The sequence below is a fragment of the Aulonocara sp. 'chitande type north' Nkhata Bay genome, linkage group LG13, assembly GCF_057382095.1.
Source record: "Aulonocara sp. 'chitande type north' Nkhata Bay isolate Kocher_YH1m ecotype deep benthic linkage group LG13, A_spYH_male_GT1.1, whole genome shotgun sequence".
In the NCBI taxonomy this organism is placed as follows: Eukaryota; Metazoa; Chordata; class Actinopteri; order Cichliformes; family Cichlidae; genus Aulonocara; species Aulonocara sp. 'chitande type north' Nkhata Bay.
In genome coordinates this window covers 30,006,301-30,026,848 of record NC_141356.1, presented here as the reverse complement: position 1 = coordinate 30,026,848, position 20,548 = coordinate 30,006,301, and the positions used below count along the sequence as shown (strand labels likewise).

Sequence of the window (20,548 nt, the reverse complement as noted above, 5' to 3'; positions counted from 1 at the left end):
AAACTATTAACTCATTCACTGCCAGCCATTTTCAAATCCGGTAACTCCCCACTGCCAGGGTTTTTGAGCATTTTTACTCATTTTTGAAGAGCCACAGAAAACTGTGTGTTATGATCATATAAACGCTGAACCTACCAAAATGAAGAACAGACTCTCTTCTTTCATCCAAAAGAAAAGCTTGTTTCTACCATTTTCCATTCTCTAGTAATCAGCTGTAGAAGAGAGGTGGGTTCCACCAAAAATGCCTGTTTTGACCAAAAAAAGGGAGAAAACGAGCTTTTTGTGAAAAATACATTTCAAGCAGAAAAGTGCCTTTGACACTAATATTTCTTGCTTTGTGACACCTCTAACATATAAAATAGTTTTTCACTTCTATAAAACAGAAATAACACTGAGAAAGGTTATGTTTTATCAAAACAATTTATTTACAAATATATGAAAAAATAAAATTCACTGACAAGCTGCCCGAGGTTGTATTCTGGCCCCTCCCATTGAAAAACGTAATTGACGTCTATAGACGTCAATGGCAGTCAACGTAAGTTTTTCAATTGACGTCTATAGACGTCAATGGCAGTGAATGAGTTAAGAGATGCAGGCTCCATATACGTGCAAATAACGCCAGTTTTTGAAATTTACGCACCTATAACACCTTCTCAAAGTATCTAATTTTTCAATTTCACAACAATAACTTCTAGTTAATATATACAGAAAACTGGGCATGATATATTATGGTGCCAAGACATGCCTAGAAACCACCTAGCAATGGTTAAATGACTTATTTTTAGCATATAAACAACTTCTACCACTTCCATTTTTTTTTACTATATTCAGTTTACATATGTTTGCCAACAGCACAAAAAGGTCAAACAATATTGTACCATGGACATGTACTAATCTGTATAATGCTCGAAATGCTAATGCTAAAGCCATGTGATTTTTTTTAAAACGAAGTGATCATTCTATTTTTCAAGCATGCAAATGTATATTTACAATCACTTTCACTGTGAGGTTTCAGGAAAAGAGGACAGATCTAATTACAGGGAAAACAATAAATTAAAAAAATAAAATAAAAACAAGTCAGCTGATATAAAATGTATTTTTCTGTTCCTTTAAGGCCCAATTTTATGAGCTACATTCATTGCTGAGTATCATCATGCTCCTCTTAACTTTCTAAAACAAAAATGAAATGAAAAACAGGAGTAGTGATGCCATTTTGATGTTTCTCTGAGATGGCTCTCATCCACAAACCAAATAAAAATGCACTGATAACTAGACTCTCATTGATAGAGCTGGATCAAGTGCAGCCGTGTAAACTCTCTCTCTCTCTTTGTCTCTCTGAGGACATGTGGGCAAAGCACAGGTGATTTGAATCCAAGAACCACACAGGGGAAAAAAGGCATAGCAGGAAATGAAAGAGAAGGGCAAATGAATAGCACAGAAGCAAATGCATGTACTTTCCCCCAAGTGAACAGCATTACTTAGACAAGCATCAGCAGTAAAAGCAAAAAAAGATATTTCTGAACATAGTAATCATTCAACGCTACTTTGTTACAAAGCTCTGAGAGAGTATTTAAAGACATTACAGAACTGAATAATTACTTAAATGGTCTGAAATGTCTAAATAGGAATAAAAAAAAGTGTAAACATGTTTTAAACAACATGTCTTCATTACATGCCATTAAGAAGTAAGATTATTGTGATTATTTTTTTGGCTTTATGACATAAATGTCAAAGTAAAAGATAGATATTTTGTATAAGTTGCTCATTTCCTGAACACTATGAATAAATATTAAATCGTATATTTACAGTTCATTCTAGTGTTTTACTTGGAAATGCAGTGTAACAGAGAAAGGTTGCGGAATATTTTCTGAGGTAGTTCATTAATTTTATCTCATCCATAAATGTTTCAATATAATTAATGACCAATAATATTGCTTTAAATTGAATTTACGATAACAAAATTAATTGGAATGAAAAACCCCAGCACTCTCTCATTAATGAAGAGTTGCTTTGTTAATATGACCAAAAGTAACCCCGTTCTAGCTTACCTTTTAGCAGTCAATTAGCACTGATCATCATATATGCATGTGCAGTCTTTAACGGCATTCTCAACGGAAGTCATTATTCTGATCCTCCATCACAAAACCACAAGTGGCTAACTATCAGGTATGAATGGAAATTAGGTTGCATGGCAGCAACAAAGAAAAAAGAAATCAGAGGTTTGCCTAACAGGAAACATTTGTCTAAAAGTCACTCTCCTCCAGCTGAAAGCATAAGCAAACTATAATGATTGATCGCAGCACATTGTGTCCATTAAAATTCATGACACTTGTAATCTGAGCTTCACTGGAGTGGCATAGATATAGGACTTTGTTTATAATTATACAAGGGACATGAGCAACTTGTTCAACAAAGATGGGGTACTCAGAAACGGAGGTTAATGAGAAACTGCTTCACTATGATGGTAAAAAGTGTTCCATTGTGCTCATTACACTGTTTCTTTTTTGAATGGGGAGAAAATCTTACAGATTTTGAAGACAAAGCACAAAAAGAGAAAGGAAATATTTTATATTTATCAAAAGGGAATACAATTCTCCCTCTAAAGAATGGTTTTGTCCCTCGGGACATGTTGGTCTTGAGCATAATGACTCTCAGTGTAGACCTTCTGAGACAAATTGCCACTGACCCCCATGGATTTTCCAGGGCACACTCAATTGGAAATGGACTATTCAATTTCCCACAGGGAGCCTTGCCATTTCCTTGCAATGCATCACTGAAAAGGCATCTACTTTCGGTTTGGTCAGCTAGACAAAAATATTCAGCCAATGTTGTAACAATCACGCGAAATCTCTCGAGTCCTAATTAAAGTTTACATTTTATTCATTAATTAAACGAATAAATAATTGAAAGAAGGCAGATCTGTTTAGCTTTAAAGAGACCTTTAAAGAGCCTCCTCAGGAAAATGTATATAATGTAATGATGGCCAGTGTTGGTCAAGTTACTTGAAAAAAGTAATCAGTAACTAATTACGGATTACTCCCCCCCAAAAAGTAATCACATTACTTTACTGATTACTTATTTCCAAAAGTAATTAGTTACTTAGTTACTTTTTAAAACATGATTTATCCCCTATTGCTATTGCTTTATAGGTGATAAAGCGATAGATCTTTCAGCCCAATTCTACTTTTTCTGCATAATCCATCATACAAAATGTAATCAAATGGAAAAGTCTCTTTTTAAAACTTGTTTTATTAGTTTTAATCTTTTAACTTTATGCATCAAGCAAAAATTAAATTATATGCAACATTCTCTGACTGGAAGAAATTTGTTTAACATTTAAACCTATTTTCTGCACATTCTAGCACATAAAATTAAATAGGTTTTTGTGTTTACACTCAGTCTTTCAAATAAATGCAAGTGAAACACAGCAGAAAATAAATAAAATCAAAGACTCAGTGGTCCTGTTGCTCTATTTTCACCTGTTTAGCAGGAGTGGGCCAGGCGGATGTTTGTGCTGGTGCGGTCAGTGGAAGATTCTGTGGCAGCGCACTCGGTGCTTGCTCGGAGGTTTAGGGGGTTTTTTCGCTGTAAAAATAAGTTTTCTTCCCACGCAGTGAGCAGAGGATGCTAATGTTTTTGTCACTTTTTACGGAATCAAACTCAAAATAAGGTCAGTACTTCCACGCGTTAAACGCTGCACGGTCATACTCTCCCGCACTCTATATATTATCCATTGTTGATCTGCACACAGCTGTTGCCACGAACGTCGCACTCACGTCATTGTCATGAGACACTCTTGCAAAAAAATCACGGCTTTAGTAACACAGTAACGCAGTAACGCAGCGTGCTTACGGGAAAGTAACAGTAATCTAATGAGCTTTTTTGCAATAGTAACTTGTAACGCATTATTAGCAATTATACAAACTAGTACACAGCAGCATCAGCAAAGGCAAACGTCACAGTCAATGGATGTCCTAGTGTACAATATAGTTATTGAAACTAGTGACGGGGGTGGGATCATCTATAAGATAACAGTGCCATGACGGCAGAGAGAAGACTCCTGTACTCTGGGTGACAGCATTACAACAAGCAATTCTTAAGCCTATAAGAGTTATGTTTATGTGATCATTACTCAACCTAAAAAGAGTTCAAACTAGTTTTCTTGGTTTCAAGCTAGTTGTATTTATGATGTCACAAACTTGCTCACAGTAGGTGAAAAGGAGGGAGTCCACATAAAAAGTTTACTTAAATGAAAGATTATTTTAGTGATAAGGCCATCACTTTCATGCGTGTGGGGGGTTCTTTTTTTATTTAAATGTAATAATCATTCATATAAACCAACTACCAGATGTGGTGTTGGTTAAATGTATGTCAATGATCAGATCTTGACACAAAACTCTCATTATCAGGGATTGGCCATCACATCTGTGTTTATTTCCATAGATATCATACTTTAAATGACTATAATGCCAATGGAAAGAGAATACATGTACATTTATCTTAGAAAAACACACGAATATGTCATTCTGTAAGAGTGATTCTATATAAGTGAGTCATCCTTTGTCTTTAACACATCTGGAAGGAAACATTCAGGGTTTAAAGTGTAAAAAGGAGAAGATGAATGAAGTGTTGGGGGTGGGGTAGCAATCTCTTTGAAGGTGGCTAAACCAATGGTTTATGCTATCATAAATCACCTACACAAAGCAGCACCACAGTACAACACATTACTCTATAAACTTGTAGAACTTTAGCAGGTCTCATTTCACAGTACCTACTGCAAGGATAAATGTAATTTTAAACCATTTACAGTACATTCTAACAACACTTGGCAACGTTCCATCAGTGAAGGCCAGTAATAAGCCCATCATCCAAGATCTAAAGGCTAAAATACAACTAAACAAGCCACCATGCAAAGGATGCATTTCAAAGTCTACAGCTGAAGTATAATCTATTTTCTGCTACGATTCATCCACTTCCTTCTGGGGGCCAAGAAATAGAGTTTTCCATCACTACAGTCTCTCACCGGCATCGACCAGCGTTATTGATCGGGAGCAGATCTCCTTCCACTCTACCTGGGGAGCCAGCTGAGCCTTGTCCATATTGATCCAACCTTTTTATTTTACATTCTATGTCACCCTTTCTTTAGGTCAGGGAAATTTATGCTTGTCATTTTTTATAGTAAATATTTGTTGGGAAACGTACTGATAACTATTATTTCAAAGTCTACTTTGGGATTTTGTTATGATTCACGATCAGCATGAGCCGTGAGAAAATGCTCCGACGTTCCAATTCCGTGACTTGAAGACAAGCTACTGCTTGTCTGTCAGCAAATCAGGTAAGCAGGTCTGATGTATGGAAGTATTATATATCCTCAAAATAATAAAATGGAATTTTCTTTAAAAGGAAGACATCCTTCTTCAATTTCTTTCCTTGATCATTATATTTTTCAAATGCTATGAAAGTCTCATGTCTCTATTTTCCAATCTCACTTTGTCACACTTCTTCTTTTCATATAGTAGCCCTCTCGCATTGCCCATTTTCTTGTGCTCATTCTCTATGCCTGCTTTAGGTCCTTTACTCTTCCTCTTCCAACCTTCCCTCCAGGAAGAGAATCTGTGGTAATGTACTAATCTGTGGAGCTTTAGTGCACTGTTGCCAATCTGCCATGTCAAGATACACAAATCTCACTTGAGGCAATTATAGGCCTTTTTCTCTGTAGTGCAAAGTCAGTTTCCCCAACTTGGTTACTGTGAAAACCATTTCTGTGACGCATCAAGTGCAATTATCTTGGTTTTAACAAACACAGATGACCGTTGGTGTATATAATAGGTAAACTAGACAGTCCAGACAGTCTAGACAGTTAAATTTGAATGCAAAACAAAGTGTGGCTTTAAACTTAATTACAGTTAAGTGAGAGAGACTGCAGATATAGCAGGCAGATGTGGATGGTTTTACTTTTACAAGAATGTATTTATTAAATTATTATTATTATTATTATGTTTTTTGTCTACTGCCCATTACCTCTAATTTTAAAATGTATGCAATGTAGTAGTTATTGTTTTCTTAACTGACTGTCCATCCGACCGTCCATTCCCTTCTCTGTCCCAGCTGCCACAGGGCAAGAGGCAGGGTACACTCCGGACAGGTAGTCAGTCTGTGACAGGGCTAGCACGGAGAGACAGACAACCATTCTCCTTTAAATTCAAACCTATAGGCAATTGTAATCACCGGCTAACCTAACCGCACAAGGCAAGGCAAGTTTATGTGTATAGCACAATTCAACAACAAGGTGATTCAAAGTGCTTTCCACTAACTGCATGTGTTGGAATCGTGGGAGGAAGCGGGAGTAGACGGAGAGACCCAACGAAAACACAGGGAAAACATGCAAAGTCCACACACTAAGGCCTCATCCAGATGGTGGTTTTGAACCCAGGATCTTTTTGCTGTGAGGCATCAGTGCTAACAATTAGCACTGTAAACTTTTCCCCATTGTTTATTGGAGGATTTTACCTAATTATTTCTAAGATGACCCGGTCATTTACATACAGCACAGTATTTGTTCTGTGAATCTCTAATCCAGGAACATCACCTGCTTGTGCAAAAAAAAAAGAAAAAAAACACACATAGGTATACTGTCATAGCTTACTAATGAATTATTATGATGACACTTAACTCATTTAGCTCACCCTCGCGCTAGCATTAATCATGTTTTCACACTGTTGTTATGAGGAAACTTGAGTGATGACACTGTATGTGTGAAAATAGTTTTGACAGAATTCCAGTTACATCCTCGACTCAGTGCATATACAGTACATGCTGCCACTTTATGCTGTCTCTGCAGTGGTCACTCACTTCTTTTTCCACAGAACAGTTGCGCACGTGGGTCGTCAGCCCCCAGGGCTCTTTTGCCTGCAGCTACTAGAACCCTCAACCAAGTGTGCTTCCTCTTATAGTTTATTTACTGTGCTAGTGGATAAGCTTTGGAATCTGGGTTAGTCAGCAGCAGGGGTGTCACTAGGTTTTAAGGACAGGGGGGGCTTAGCCCCCAAGAGATGCACACGACATGAACGAACGTAGTGAATGAGCACAAAATTTCACAAACAGAAAACAAAGACTGAGAAATTGTTTTCCTACTTTTTTGGACAGATTAAACATCCTAGGCCACCAATAGATCTATTGTTTTATTTCAGTCTGCTTTATAATACAGTACAACAAAAAAACAGAGGAAATGTGTTTGCTGCATCAATAACAAGAAAAAAACTGAAAATAAAAAAGTACATTTTTCTGGCTGCAATCACCAGTTACTTGGTGGGTGGAAGCATCAAAGAATGACGTCTGTTTTTAAGAGTGGCAAATCGGTCAATCACTCTGTTGTGACTCAGATGCTGAAGTGTGTCTTTTTCAATAGACATGACTGCAAGACTGTGAAGTCTTTTCTGACCCATTGTTTGACGCAGCCAGGAGTGCAGCCGACGCAGTGCACTAAAGGACCGTTCGCACGAGCAGCTGCTGACAGGCACTGTTAGGGCAACTTGGATGGTTGCCTTCAGAGAGGGAAACATGTCTGAATCAAGGAGGTTGTACACAGACAACATATTTTTGGGTGGACATCCAGCCTCTGTTTTCCGGGTAAGAAAGTTTCTGGCCACCAGAACCTCCTCTTTTTTCAGGTCAAGTCTGTAGTGCTTTGCAAGTTCATTCAAGTGTGGTTCACTCAAGAAGTTCTCAGATTTAGGACTGCATGCCTGGACGCCTTTTAGCAGCCCTGCATCTACACTGCAAAATCTTTGATCAAGCTCGCCAACCATCCGATCCACACAAGGGAAAAGTAACTCTCTTTTCAATGTGTCTGAGTTGTTCAATTCAGTGCGTGAACCCACAGTTGCCTCCAGGACAAAATCCTCCATTTTCCTCTGTTTGTGCCTTGTCTTGGCACCTGGTTCAGGGATACTGTGGGTGTTACACAGGGCCTTGGTTTTCTCATACAGCTCTGTAGCAAATGCATCTGAGTGTTTGCCCTTAAGTGTGTCACACACAGCTTGTTTGCAGATAAAAGCTTCTGCCAGGTCTAAAGTCTCTTTCTGCAGGAATTTGTGGAGTCCTTCGGTTACAGACAGAATCGACTGAAACATCAGTAGTGCATAGACTGCTGAGAACTTGTAGAGCTTTGCTCTGAGACCAACAGCTATGGGGGATCCAATTGCAGATAGGCACTCCAAAATGGCAGGCAATGTCTCAAGAACTGCACTGATTGATCGCAACTGACATGCCCAGCGAGTGTTTGAAAGTTGCACAAGCTCAGTTTTTGTCAATCCAAGCTTTGCCTGAGTCTCCATGAACTTATGATGATTGACTAGGGAGGTGCTGAAGAAAGAATACACACACTCCAACAAGCTGAAAAGCTCCACAGCCTCTGGGACAGCCTTGCAAGTATTGCACAAAACCAGGTTGAGTTGATGAGCATAACAATGCACATAGATAGCCTCAGGATGGAGCCTTCTAAAATGTGCTTGTACACCTCCAGTGGAGCCACTCATAACGGCTGCACCATCATATGTTTGTGCTACACACTTAAGCTCTGCAAGACCATAGTTTTGGATCTGCTGCTGAATCTCATTTGCAATGGACTGGGCATCAAATGATTTTATCTCTGCAAGTACAAGGAAACGCTCCTTCACTGCCCCCTCTGACACGTACCTGACACAAACAGCTAACTGCTCTGCCTTTTTATCCCTTGCCTCATCCACCATGATGGAATAGACTTTAGACTTTGTCATTTCAGATACAATGACACTAGTAACTTCCTGGGCACAACAGTCAATCATGTCATTCTGGGATGTTGGTGAGATATACTGTGCATTTGATGGGGGATTATGTTTTTGAAGAAAAGCATCAAACTCCTTCAAAAGCTCCATGCACGCAAGAAAATTCCCTCTGTTTGGGCTGTCTTCACCTTCATCATGACCACGAAAAGGGAGTCCCTGTCTCCCTAACATAGAGGTGACTGCAACAATTCGTCTGAGATACTCTCTTCTTTCGACTATCTCACTCACATTTGCAGTTGCTATCATCTGTGCAACGTTTCCCTGTTTGCTAGTTCCCTGGTAGCTTTTCCATGTAACAACACTGTCCTTATGTGTTTGTGCCATCTCATGCTTGCCAAAGATGACTAAAGCTTTCTTCCAGTTCTTGCAACCGTTACTGACCAAACTATCATGTTTGATGTTTTTGCCAAACACTCTACATGGGAAGCAGAAAGCTGCACTCTGGTTGACTGAATATTCTAACCAGTTGTGCTTTTCAAACCAGCTGTGGTTAAATGCTCGCTTCTGTGTACCAAAAGTATCATGTGGATAGCTCTTCAGCTTCACCTGTCTGGGCCCTGTGTCTTTGTCACCTAAATCAAACCCTGTAGTAGAATGAGTTGCTGCAGCTGCTTCATCATTTTCCCTCTCTTGGCCTGTTTGCTCTCCTCTCTCTGTAATAACTTGATCTTCCTCTGCCTCTCGATCTATTTGCTGCAGCTCCTCTGTCTCTCCTTGCTCTCTCTGACTTGAACTTGCCTGTTGACCTTTTTCTCCCTCAGCCACTCCTTCTGCCTCACCCTTCAAGATACATTAAAACATACTGAATTGTAATGTAAATTGCTAATATCATGACTTCTGCTCCCGCTCCACAGTAATTTGTTGCTCCCAAATATTTTGAAGTTACAAACATTATATTTTGAGCACGCATGTGACTAAAATGGTTGCAATTTAAAGCCCTGAAAAATATTACTAAATTACTTGAATTGAAGTAATATTAAAATAGAACCCTCAAAAATATGTGAGTCAGGCTAATTTGACTTATATACATATCTCTCTCTTTGCTCTCTCCACTTTCTAACCTTGACTCTCCTAAATAAAAGCTCAAGTTAAACAGGTCTTATATGTTGTACCGTGACTGAAATGTTTCATATTTCATATCCATATTGAGTCCCATAAAATTCTAATCAGACTGTCTCCATCACAAATGACTCCATCCTTTGACTCACCTCTCCAGCAGACGTCTCTCCCCTCTGCCTCTCTGTGCTCCTCTGCCCTGACTCCTACAGGTTAATGGGGATGGAGTGATTATTATTATTTCCACTGATGATAACCATACCTGAATGAGCTCAGCTGGATTTTTCAGAGCTAAAACGAGTGACAGAAATTAACATTATGCTAACAATTTAACTTAGTGCGCTAGCCAGGTTTTTATTTACAAAATGGGGAGCACCTGGTTCATTATTTACATGGGACTCTCTGCTGTTAGCTGGAGCTAACTAATTGTTACTACCAGCCAGTGATGAAGACTTACTTTCTTGAAAAACTTGCGTATATCCATGATTTCTTGCCGTTTGCCACATGCATGCTAGTGTTTCTGCAGGTGTATACGAGCGGAGTGTAAAGTAGCAGTGAAAACGAGGACTGGATTTTCAGTCATGTGGATGTCCCCTGTGAACAACTGGAAGGGATTGGATAACGAAGCACTGACGCTACCTTAACAATGTAAAGCGAAAGGGACCAACCGAGTTATGATCATATTTGTGTGAATAGCGACAGGTTTATATTATTATTTCTTTAAACTCATATTCCTGCATCTTTATATTGAATTTGTCTGCAAGTTCTGTAAAAAAAAAAATCGAATAAGTTAAAAAAAAAAAAAAAAAAAAACCCCACCAAATTATTTAGGGGGGCTTAAGAATATTTTAGGGAGGCTTCAGCACCCCTAAAATAGGCCTAACGACGCCACTGGTCAGCAGGGATATTTGCTTGAGCTTAAAAAGTTAATGCTAAAACACTTAAGAAAATACATGAACAATGTTGCAGAAGCTGTATTTTTTTTTTTTTTTAATGAGTACAGTGTAATACAGATATACAGTTAATTAATTTCAAATGTGCATACTTTACATTGCCTGGAAGAAAGAGCTAGTGATTTGTATGCAGCATAAGCTTCAGTCAGGCTCTGACTGGGGTTTTCAGACCAGATGGTGATGCTATATATAAATGCCAAGACCTACAGACAAACATAGTTGAAAATTCTGAGTCAGCATCCCAAATAACACTTCCACTGACATTTCACATGATGAGAAATTACGATGACCACTTACTGTAAAGTGTTATTAACTTTAAGTGTGGCCTCCAGGAGAAGTATGAATCAAGACCTTCAGAAATTAACACTCAGGGCCACCTTTACTAAAGTATACCTGCTTTTCTTATTTTTGAAGTTAGTGTCTATTCACCAAGAAAAGAAAAACTGCCACAGATACTGTATACCTAATGTCTAAGAAACTAATCCTGTCAGTAGAGCTAAAGGAATTTCACAGACACTCTTCCAGGTTTCATGTGAACTTACAAAGGCAACATCTGTTGTTGATTCAACACACACCGCATGATATTGTGTAACCTGTCAGATAAAGAAGGCACAAAAGTCTTGACAGTTTCTGCACTCTGACATGCTGCTCCATGTTATCTAAAAAGTATTTCTTACTTTCTATTGCAACACTGTCACACACATGGATTCTGATTGTAGCCACGATAAGAAAGTATATAATGCATTAAATTGCCTTTGGTTCATAACTCTGAATATTATTGTTTTTCATCATGCCTGCCTTTCTTATGATTCCGTCAACACTATCATACATTATAACAAATACAAACTCAAGAACAAATGCTTACTTTATAGTTTGATGCATGATTATGAATATTTGTGTTCTCATCCCAAAATATCATGTCATACTGCCAAAGCTGCTTGTCAAAGCTGCTGGCATCTGACATGATGACAGCTAGGGGTAGCAGTGGCTTAAGATGCTGGTAGGGTTCCAAGGAGATTTTCTGAGATTTGTATTTAGCATTTTGGTTTATTTTGTTATCTGCGTTTTAGTTTCAGTAAAACATAGATATGTGATTTCATTCAATAATCATTTATTTTTGCTTGCTTTTAGTGACTAATTGGAGTATGCACCAAAAACTAATGGTTATGGTTGCGCAGCAAATCGACCTGATTAGGTTTAGAAACAGATCATGGGTGAGGGCTAAAATATGCCCATTTTTAAGATTAAGCCTGTACATTGTAAATGATGCTTGAGGTATTCAGTATGTTTAAATGCGATGACTAGGTATCCTGAACAAGCATATATGTTTGTGTGGATGGGAGCTGGATTCATGTCACCATTAACATAACCTGGTAGACAAGCTATCCCGTTAGTGCTAACACAAATTAAGTGCGACGCATGCAATCTTAAATCTTCATTCTAGTTAAACTACAAGAGTACGTTATGTAGTTCCTTAAAACTGTGTTAAAAACAACATAAACAACATAGACTGTTTTGTATAAATTGCTAATGCTACCGAGTCATAGGCAGTTAAAGTGTTAAAGTCAATATGTGACCCACCTGCCACTACAAACTTCAATACAAAAACTAATAAATCACTTTTTATATTAATAAAATAATAATATAACTGTACAGACTTTGGGTAATTTCAAACTGAATTTCTGTGATTACTGCTGCTTACCTGCAGTACCTCGATGACCCACCAGGGTCCCCAGGACACATTTCAGGCATCACTGGAATAATATAATTGCAGCTATATCTAACTGATCTATACCTGTTCATTTATATGTGTGCTGTACAAATATGTTGACAATGGGCACATTTTGCCTGTCATCTCACAAAATTGACAACTTTCCTGTAAGGACAGAAGAAATGTGGAAGATATAACCATCCCAACCTCTAAGCAGGCCCTGATCAAAAAACAACAACAAACATATTCCACTCGTCCGCCTTGTTTTCACATGCTGCTACACTGGCCATTGTGATGCCAGAAGTAAAAATGACAGCCATGGTTAGGCAACGAAGGATTTCAAAATCCATTACAAAACATTTTATTATGATGGCTAAAGATTATTAAAAAATGAGTTGAGTTTGAGATGTGAGATTGATGCTACAAACGAATTTCTTAACCCTGTAAAGCCTAAATAATGAATTAATTCCTAGAAGATTCAACTTCTTTAAACTGGAGGGTTTATTGAAGCTTCTGACAAATTTCACAATAAAAAAAATAATTCAATAATAATTTTGCATATACTAGCTGTAATTTGTATCATGTTTCTGACTTTTCACTGGCCTGCGCTCGCGGTGTCCTCAACGATCCACACCCAAGTACACATCAGTTTGTCTCAGAGTCCCAACTTCTCTTTTCAGTACTGATGTCTCTCGTTCATACACACGTGCTTTTGAAATACGCTCCTACACTCAAAACGTTCGTTTTAGGATTTTATGCATTTGGTAATTAAATAATTCCCAAACACAGCTGTCATTGAGGGAGCATAGCGATGCTGGGGTCTGTAAATTACATGCACGCCATTCCCAAGTCCACCTTAAACAGAGTTTTCTTGTGCACTCTGCATTTACACAAACACAGCATGGATACCCTCATACGAATGCAAGCTTTGACCTCTTCATATTTGATAATAGGCTCTTACAGATAAGCACTTGCGTTAAAATAAATGGATGGTTAAATTAAACAGAAAAATTGAGGCACCGTTTTTATTGACCTGAACACACTCTTATAGCACTATATGCTACTTTTAAGCTATATCTATTACTGGAAAATACTGATAATAATACAGATATTCTTTTATCAAATGTTCCTAGATTGCGAGATTAGATGGGATACTAGAATTGAATTTAGCTAATGCACCTCTCTAGCGTTTATGATATTGGTTTTGACATGCGAAATCTCTGTCTTGAGTTTTTTCTGCCTCGTGTGGCTTTGTTCCATTTATGATTCACAGCATTTATCCAAAACACTTGCAAATCTTTGTTCAACTCTAAAGTCGTTGCTATTAATACCACCAAGCAATGGCCAACTTCACTGGGTGAGGACATGAATCATATCTACACTCTTAACTCCTGTAATTGCTGTGAAATTATCACTTTTGATAATTTGATATTCATCTTATAAGTCACCTCACATGTATCAAACAAAACACTATGAGGTGACTCCAAAAGTTACTATTTGAAGAAATGTGTCATCTTTACACGTCTATGACACTCAGTTAAAAGTCTGGGTGAGTCAGGCTTCTGTAATATAGTAGAGTATTTTAAATATCCATTTAATTTGACATTTAAAATGTAGCACAATATGTACAAGGCAGCTACCAGAGGGATTCGCTTTCTCACTTTACAGAAAACCTGTGGCGTGTGAACACTACAATGAGAAGAGACATTTCCATGTTCAGAAACTGAAAGCAATTACATTAGAAGTATACTAATTTAGAAATAGCACAGTTGTACCTGTAAGCCTGTCTGCACAGCCTGCAGTTTCTCTTAAGCTGCACATGGCAGTTTATTGTGATGAGTGCAATTAAATACCCTGGTGATTTGTAGGTCAGTGGTATTATGACTTATCCTACGGCATGCCCCGCTCGCTAGAGCTAGATGGAAACAAGGTTTCAGGAATCCGGTGGCAGTGTACCAGCTGAAAGCAGTGCACATTCACAAGCCCATTCTCAAAAGGCTACCCATGAAACAGGGTATAAAGCAGTTAACATGACACAGCAGCACCTTGGGAGGAAGGGGTGGGAGGGACAACATAATGCACAATATTCTCACAAGCTTATGGCAGACAGTGAATGCACTGTCGCTCTGTGCTCGTTCTTAGATTTACCACACAGCATGTAAAAGGATTGACTATGTTTCACACTGTACAACACGGGGGACAGCTAACCATGGCCCAAATTAGAAGCAGTGTTCCACGTATGGCAGATTTGTGCCTCATCAGCATTATCTCAATCTCTCCCCGTGGCTTTCCTTCTGCCACGTCCAAGCTGAGCGTGTGGTACAGTGTAATAAAACCAAAGCATCAGAAGCCTCATACTGTACACTATACACAATTCAAAGGGTTTTATTTTTGTGCAATCGACTAACCTTCTACATACGCAATTCCTTATATGTACATGCACATGATGCAATTTTCTTTTGCATAATTTTAGAAAAATGTTTTGAAGTCACCTACAGAGCTAGATTTATTATTAACAAAAAATGTAGTGAATATATGTTGCATGTATGTCAAATTTGTATGCATCCATCTTCAAAACCGAAAATAAAACACAAAGACTTACCTTAGCGGATGGAAAAATCAATGTCTGTATTTAGAATGGACAGTGGGTTTTATTTGTGTGGGTATGTGCGTCTAGTCTCCATAACATAATCTATACATTTTATTATGACGACTTAGTTGAAGGTTAAGTTAAGGCAAGTGGGGATTGTGGTTTGGCTTAAGGTAATTGTCCACAAATTTAATTTAAGCCAATGCAATATCTTTCCTTGTAATAAGAACATGGTGTGTTTGTGTGTGTATGTGTGTTTGGTCACAAATAGCACTGCAGCTTTAGTAGCATGGCATTTGATGGCACAAAATCCAACAACATAATTCCTCACACTGTGCGTCTAAAGGTCACTTGGAAGACTTACCTGTTTAGATGATGCTTCACAAGTACATGATAAGAGACAGCATTATCATGATATTTTTCTATTTGGTCTTAAGAAACAAAAATGTTACAAACTAATTTGCAAGGAATTTCTACAATCAGAACGAATGACACAGTCAATTTTAAGACAAAGGTCAAGCAAAAGCAAGAAAAAATGTATTTTCAGAATGCAAAAGGAAAGACTGATTGTCAAAATCAGTCTTTATTATGTTTCAATTGAGTTATAAAGTATTATTAAACATTATTTTCTAATTAGCAAACATTAAACTGCATTACACTGATGTAAGCTGAAGAGGACTTATATAGCTTCCAGCTTTACTTCAACTTGAAAGAATCAAAGTTTTACCTTGAATGCTCAGTAGGGACCTTAGAAGCCAAGCTTCCCCTCTCTGCCCTGAGGAGGAGAGTCAAATGGGAAAGATCAGAAGTCCACTTACCCCACAGGGAGAAGAGGTGAGGATCACAGCCAGGATGGGAGGCCCACAACACTATGATCAAGCCTCACCCACAACCCCAAAAATCATGATTTGAACAGAAAGCTTGTAGTTACCCCAGTGGTGGTGGTGGTGGTGTACTGGAACTACGACAGAAACTAGTGTGTTCATATGCCCATGTGAGACTTGTTTATGATCCCCATGCACAAGCAGAAAGGAACAAATGGCGCAGCTTAAAAGTGTGAACACGAAGCGAAAGTGGCACCTACCTTGAAAAGCTTTCATTAATGGTTGAAAAAGCAAGTTTCAAAAATGCCAATGACTTTATATACTTCATTCAGCATGAGTATATAATGTCACAAACATGGCTAGCTTAGTTCAATGAAAACTCAGAATTAAAAGGGTAGTACCTTTACTTTTACCTATGAAATTTGATGAAATGTCCATGAAGAAAGCATATTCCAGACAAAAAGGGAGAACAAAAGGAGAGGAGACACGAATAAGTGTCATGGTCACGTCGGAAAAGGACAGAGGACAGGAGCAAGAGGCTTGATGACTACAAATATGTGCAATCAGAAGAGAGGAACTGTAATGGGAATAATGATGAAAAATAAAACCAAAACTTCTCATTCTATCTGTGCTACATAATAAAGATGTGCAGGATCACAAAAACAGAATGGACAGACTCTGTGCAGACAATCGCTACATGCATTACAGGAGCGAGGACAGATGAAGATTAGCTTAAAATTTCAGTAAGCCATTTACCACCACCATGCATTACATTCAAATGATGCTGATGGAAGTGTCTCGTTACTCTAACCACATTCCCAGTAAACAAAAGAACATGAAGTAAATTAGAATAATTAAAACGAAAGAAAGATGGAAACAAATGGCGACACAGCAGAGTCGTGAATAGAAAGCTAAATGAGCTTGAAAAGATGGGGAGGGGAAAAAAAGTCACTGAGAGAGTGAAAATTAGCCAGGTCAGTCAGTATAAGTGAATTGACAGCCCATATCTGAAGCTTCAAGCCTGGATGTTAAATAAGAGTTACAGGCACGCACACACACTTCTGAGCACAATGGGAGCAAGAGGGACAAATGGGGGAATCGCTGGAAAAAGGAACAGAGCTCATACCTTGGTCGCCCATCATCAGGTGTGCCAGACCTTAAAGGAAAACAAGAGCACAGTCAGCAGAGAACAAGGGATAATGGGAAGCTGTGTGACACTGACACGCAGGCATCTCTTTCAGAGCAGATGTCTGTGTTTCTTGAGGAGTGTGGATAGGGAAAAAGTGGGAAGGAGAGAAATAGGAGGATGCATAGACAGGGTCAGCAAGATGAGCATTTGGTCAACCGAAGCAGGTTGCAATGCATCATCATCATCCACTTACTAGATATAATTCAGAAATTTAAATTCAGGCTGATCTTTGTGCTCTAAGATCATCATTCCGCCTACCACCCTTAAAGAGCAATCGCTATTCAAATATAGACCTGCGTTCAGCTAATATTTGATTCATATTCAAACAAAATCATACGGGTAAAAAAGATGAAGATGTCCTCTGACGCAGTTTTCTGTTATAAATCGTGTGTTCTGCTTAGCCTTTCAGCTTCACATCTCAAATACTCATTTTAAAATTAATCTCAATACAAACAACATGACCAGCCTTGCTTAATAATAAGGAAGCTGTCATTGTGTTAAAAGTCTGCATGGAATAAATTAAGATGCCCTTTTCCTTTTTATTACAATATACTTACCAACAAGATTCAACCAAATAAATTTTGAGTTTTGATAACCACGAACAAAGATTTCAGTCAACAAAAATCTGCATTTACTTTATTAAATGTGCATCTTTAATGAATTTATTAAAAAACATTTTTTTAGCCAATATTGCGCTCAATAATTGCTTCAATCTTTCTTTTGTCAGTGTTTCTTAGAGTAATAATTTGGTGCTACTAGCCCGTACTAGTATCAGATCTGGTTCACATGGTCCTAAAGTAGACTATTGATTAAATGAGGCAATCAAAGCAGGCACAGAATTGCTGTACAAGTATTCACAGTTAACCCTCTGGGTAGGTCTTCAACTAAAAAGGATATCCAATTCCATTCTCCAAAACTACATATAAAAAAATCTAATCTTTGCAATCTCATGCAAAAAGAATCACTGTGATATGAGTAATAAATGGACATGCTAATATCAGTGCTTGTACCCATTTAAATAAGATATTTTACTGACCCTTTAACGCCCTTAGATCCGTTTAATATACATTTTTAAATGTCTTGGCTGTGAAGGCTATGGTGATGTTTGAGTATTGTTTAAATACCCAGAAATAACAGAGAAAATTTAATTAATCAGACTTACCACTCCAGTAACAGCGATACTGTTACCCTTATAAAACACTGAGAAGCCTTAGCCATAACAATGTGTTAGAAAAAAATAGAACCAGTTTCAATTACAATACCCACCTTCATTATAGTTGTCTTCTGGAAGCACAGACAGGCAAAGAGAAAAAGAGTAAGATATTCATTAAGCAGCATGCAGACTAGTACTGGCCATTGCATGTCATCACCATGCAAGGCATTAAACATCACATGCAAGTGACCTATTGTAACCCCTGCAGAGGAAACGCTAAAGCACGTACACGTGTTTTTGTCCGTGCATTGACCTGGAATACAGGACAGAGCTCTGAGTGAACTTTTGAACATTTGAAACGACTTCAAAGAATTTAATTCTATCAAGCAAGTCCATTATATTGAAACTTGAGGCGGTTTCATAGTGTTCTGTTAAGCTTGTTAAATACTTTTTTTATTTGACGTTTTTTTTAAATAATGAACTGCAACTTTTTGTATCAACAACTATTTACTCCAGCAGCTCAGTGAAATCTAGTTTGTTTTTCTTGACTGAAAAGCCGGTGCATGTGATGAAATACGCTGCAACAGAAAATAACCTAAATAAATTGAGCCGGCTGCGGTAAAGCAATGCCTCTGAGGTTTCCGAACCGGCAGTGGAGTCTCGTGTCACTTATTCAGGTGAATTGGTCACAGTAGTGAAGGCAATGACCAGTGACCACATACGGGCAATACAAAAGGAGATTGCCTCCCGGATGAAATTCTCCTAACACTAATTTTTGGCAAACAATGTGAGTTTTGTGGAAGTGAAAAAAACAAAACAAAAAACCCCAAAACTGACATGTGAAATTGGTCTCAAATGAAAGATATAGGTGAAGAAGTATATGCTAGCAAACTAATAGCAAACAAGTGCAGAAAACATGCTAACAGCAAGGAAATAAATGAGTTTAACAAAATGATTTGACTGGAAACATGCAAAAATAATCACGTAAGGATGCACAAGGACCCACACATTTCCTATGAAAAGAATAATAATATATAATCAGTCAGCAGTACTATTCATCACTGATACATAGCAATAGTATTTAATATTTGATCATTAAAATGTAACACCAGACAGATACAAAAGGATCTAATAAATAAATATAGAAAATAAATAAATGTGATGAGAACACAGTTATTAGACTTTTAACTTTGGATTAAAAAAATTAACCAAAAATCATGAAAACACCAACATGCAATGTATATATATATAGAAGACAAAGAAACATGGTTGTGTGATCAATCCAGTTACAATAACCATGCGACCAAATAGGGACCGCTGCTAAATAAACTCCTACCTCTTTAATATGGTTTCTTGCCCAGATTTATTTTGACCGAAACTTACCATCACCACTGGTTCCCATTCCAAATCAGACACCATGCACACAAAATCAATCCAAATTATCACAATTAAAGACTTCACTCGTTGTATAATACGACCACATCAGTTTTGGTAAAAATTTAGATTGATTTCATTTGATGGAATTTGAAATATTTTTGATAATATGTATAACTCATACTAGAGCCTCATTTATCCTTGTCCTTCAGTACTGAACTGTGCATTTGCCTTACAATGGTTTAATTTTGTTTAAAATGTAGCCAGATGTGGATAAAACTTTCCAAATTTAAGAAAATACAGGACATTTAGATAAATGAGATTCTATAGGCCATTTTCAGAGGGGCCTTTTTGATCGGACCGTCGCAGGCTAAACACAGGTGTAATTAATCAAATTAATTATGGACCGGTTCCAACCAGATGGGCCAGAGCTCAAACAAATGGCTGAGGCGCACTAAATGGGGCCATCGTTTTATCAATTACATCTGTGTTTACTCCGCTGACATGTCACAGTGGCCTCTGTGAAAAGAGCCGATCTTTAAAAAATATACACGCATGCAGTATGTTGACAAAAAACGTTGCTTGAAAATGAGGAGGAGGCTGCTGAAAAAAAGCATTCTGACAAGGCAAGCATGAAGCTGCATGAGAAAAGTGAAAGAAACAAGAACACTGGCTGATGTCAAGACCCCAAAGACCAACATTGACTGAAACATTTTGCCACAATAACTAACAGGTAACTAATAATTGACTCACTCGGTGTGCAATACAGTGATAGCAGTCTTTGTTGTATTACATTTAAATTCGGTGAGTGATCTATGCAGGAGGACTGCTTATTTGATAGCTTGTGAAAGATTGTTCAGCCTGTGGGGTTAC

General features: G+C 37.9%; 2 protein-coding genes across 14 annotated transcripts in view; both read right to left on the bottom strand.

Moving 5' to 3' along the window:
• Nucleotides 1-20,548, bottom strand: part of LOC147316365 (neurexin-1a) — a 278,541-nt gene that overhangs the window by 227,769 nt on the left and 30,224 nt on the right. For 6 of the 13 annotated variants that reach the window (XM_086259802.1, XM_086259805.1, XM_086259812.1 and 3 more), the window contains exons 3-5: nt 18,415-18,432; nt 17,086-17,115; nt 15,863-15,910 (exon numbers count right to left, since the gene is read on the bottom strand). The exons of 1 other annotated variant lie outside the window; for it this stretch is intronic. In XM_086259802.1, coding sequence (XP_086115928.1) covers nt 15,863-15,910; nt 17,086-17,115; nt 18,415-18,432 — 96 coding nt within the window. The remainder of the gene's footprint in view (nt 1-15,862; nt 15,911-17,085; nt 17,116-18,414; nt 18,433-20,548) is intronic. 6 more of the 13 variants (XM_086259809.1, XM_086259814.1, XM_086259815.1 and 3 more) reach the window with 4 other exon arrangements.
• On the bottom strand, nt 7,012-10,423 carry LOC147316366 (zinc finger MYM-type protein 1-like). Its single transcript, XM_086259816.1, has 3 exons — nt 10,339-10,423; nt 10,034-10,087; nt 7,012-9,605 (listed from the first exon to the last, which is right to left on the bottom strand). Exons 1-3 carry the CDS (start codon nt 10,363-10,365, stop codon nt 7,302-7,304), a joined length of 2,385 nt encoding a protein of 794 aa, XP_086115942.1. The 5' UTR covers nt 10,366-10,423; the 3' UTR covers nt 7,012-7,301.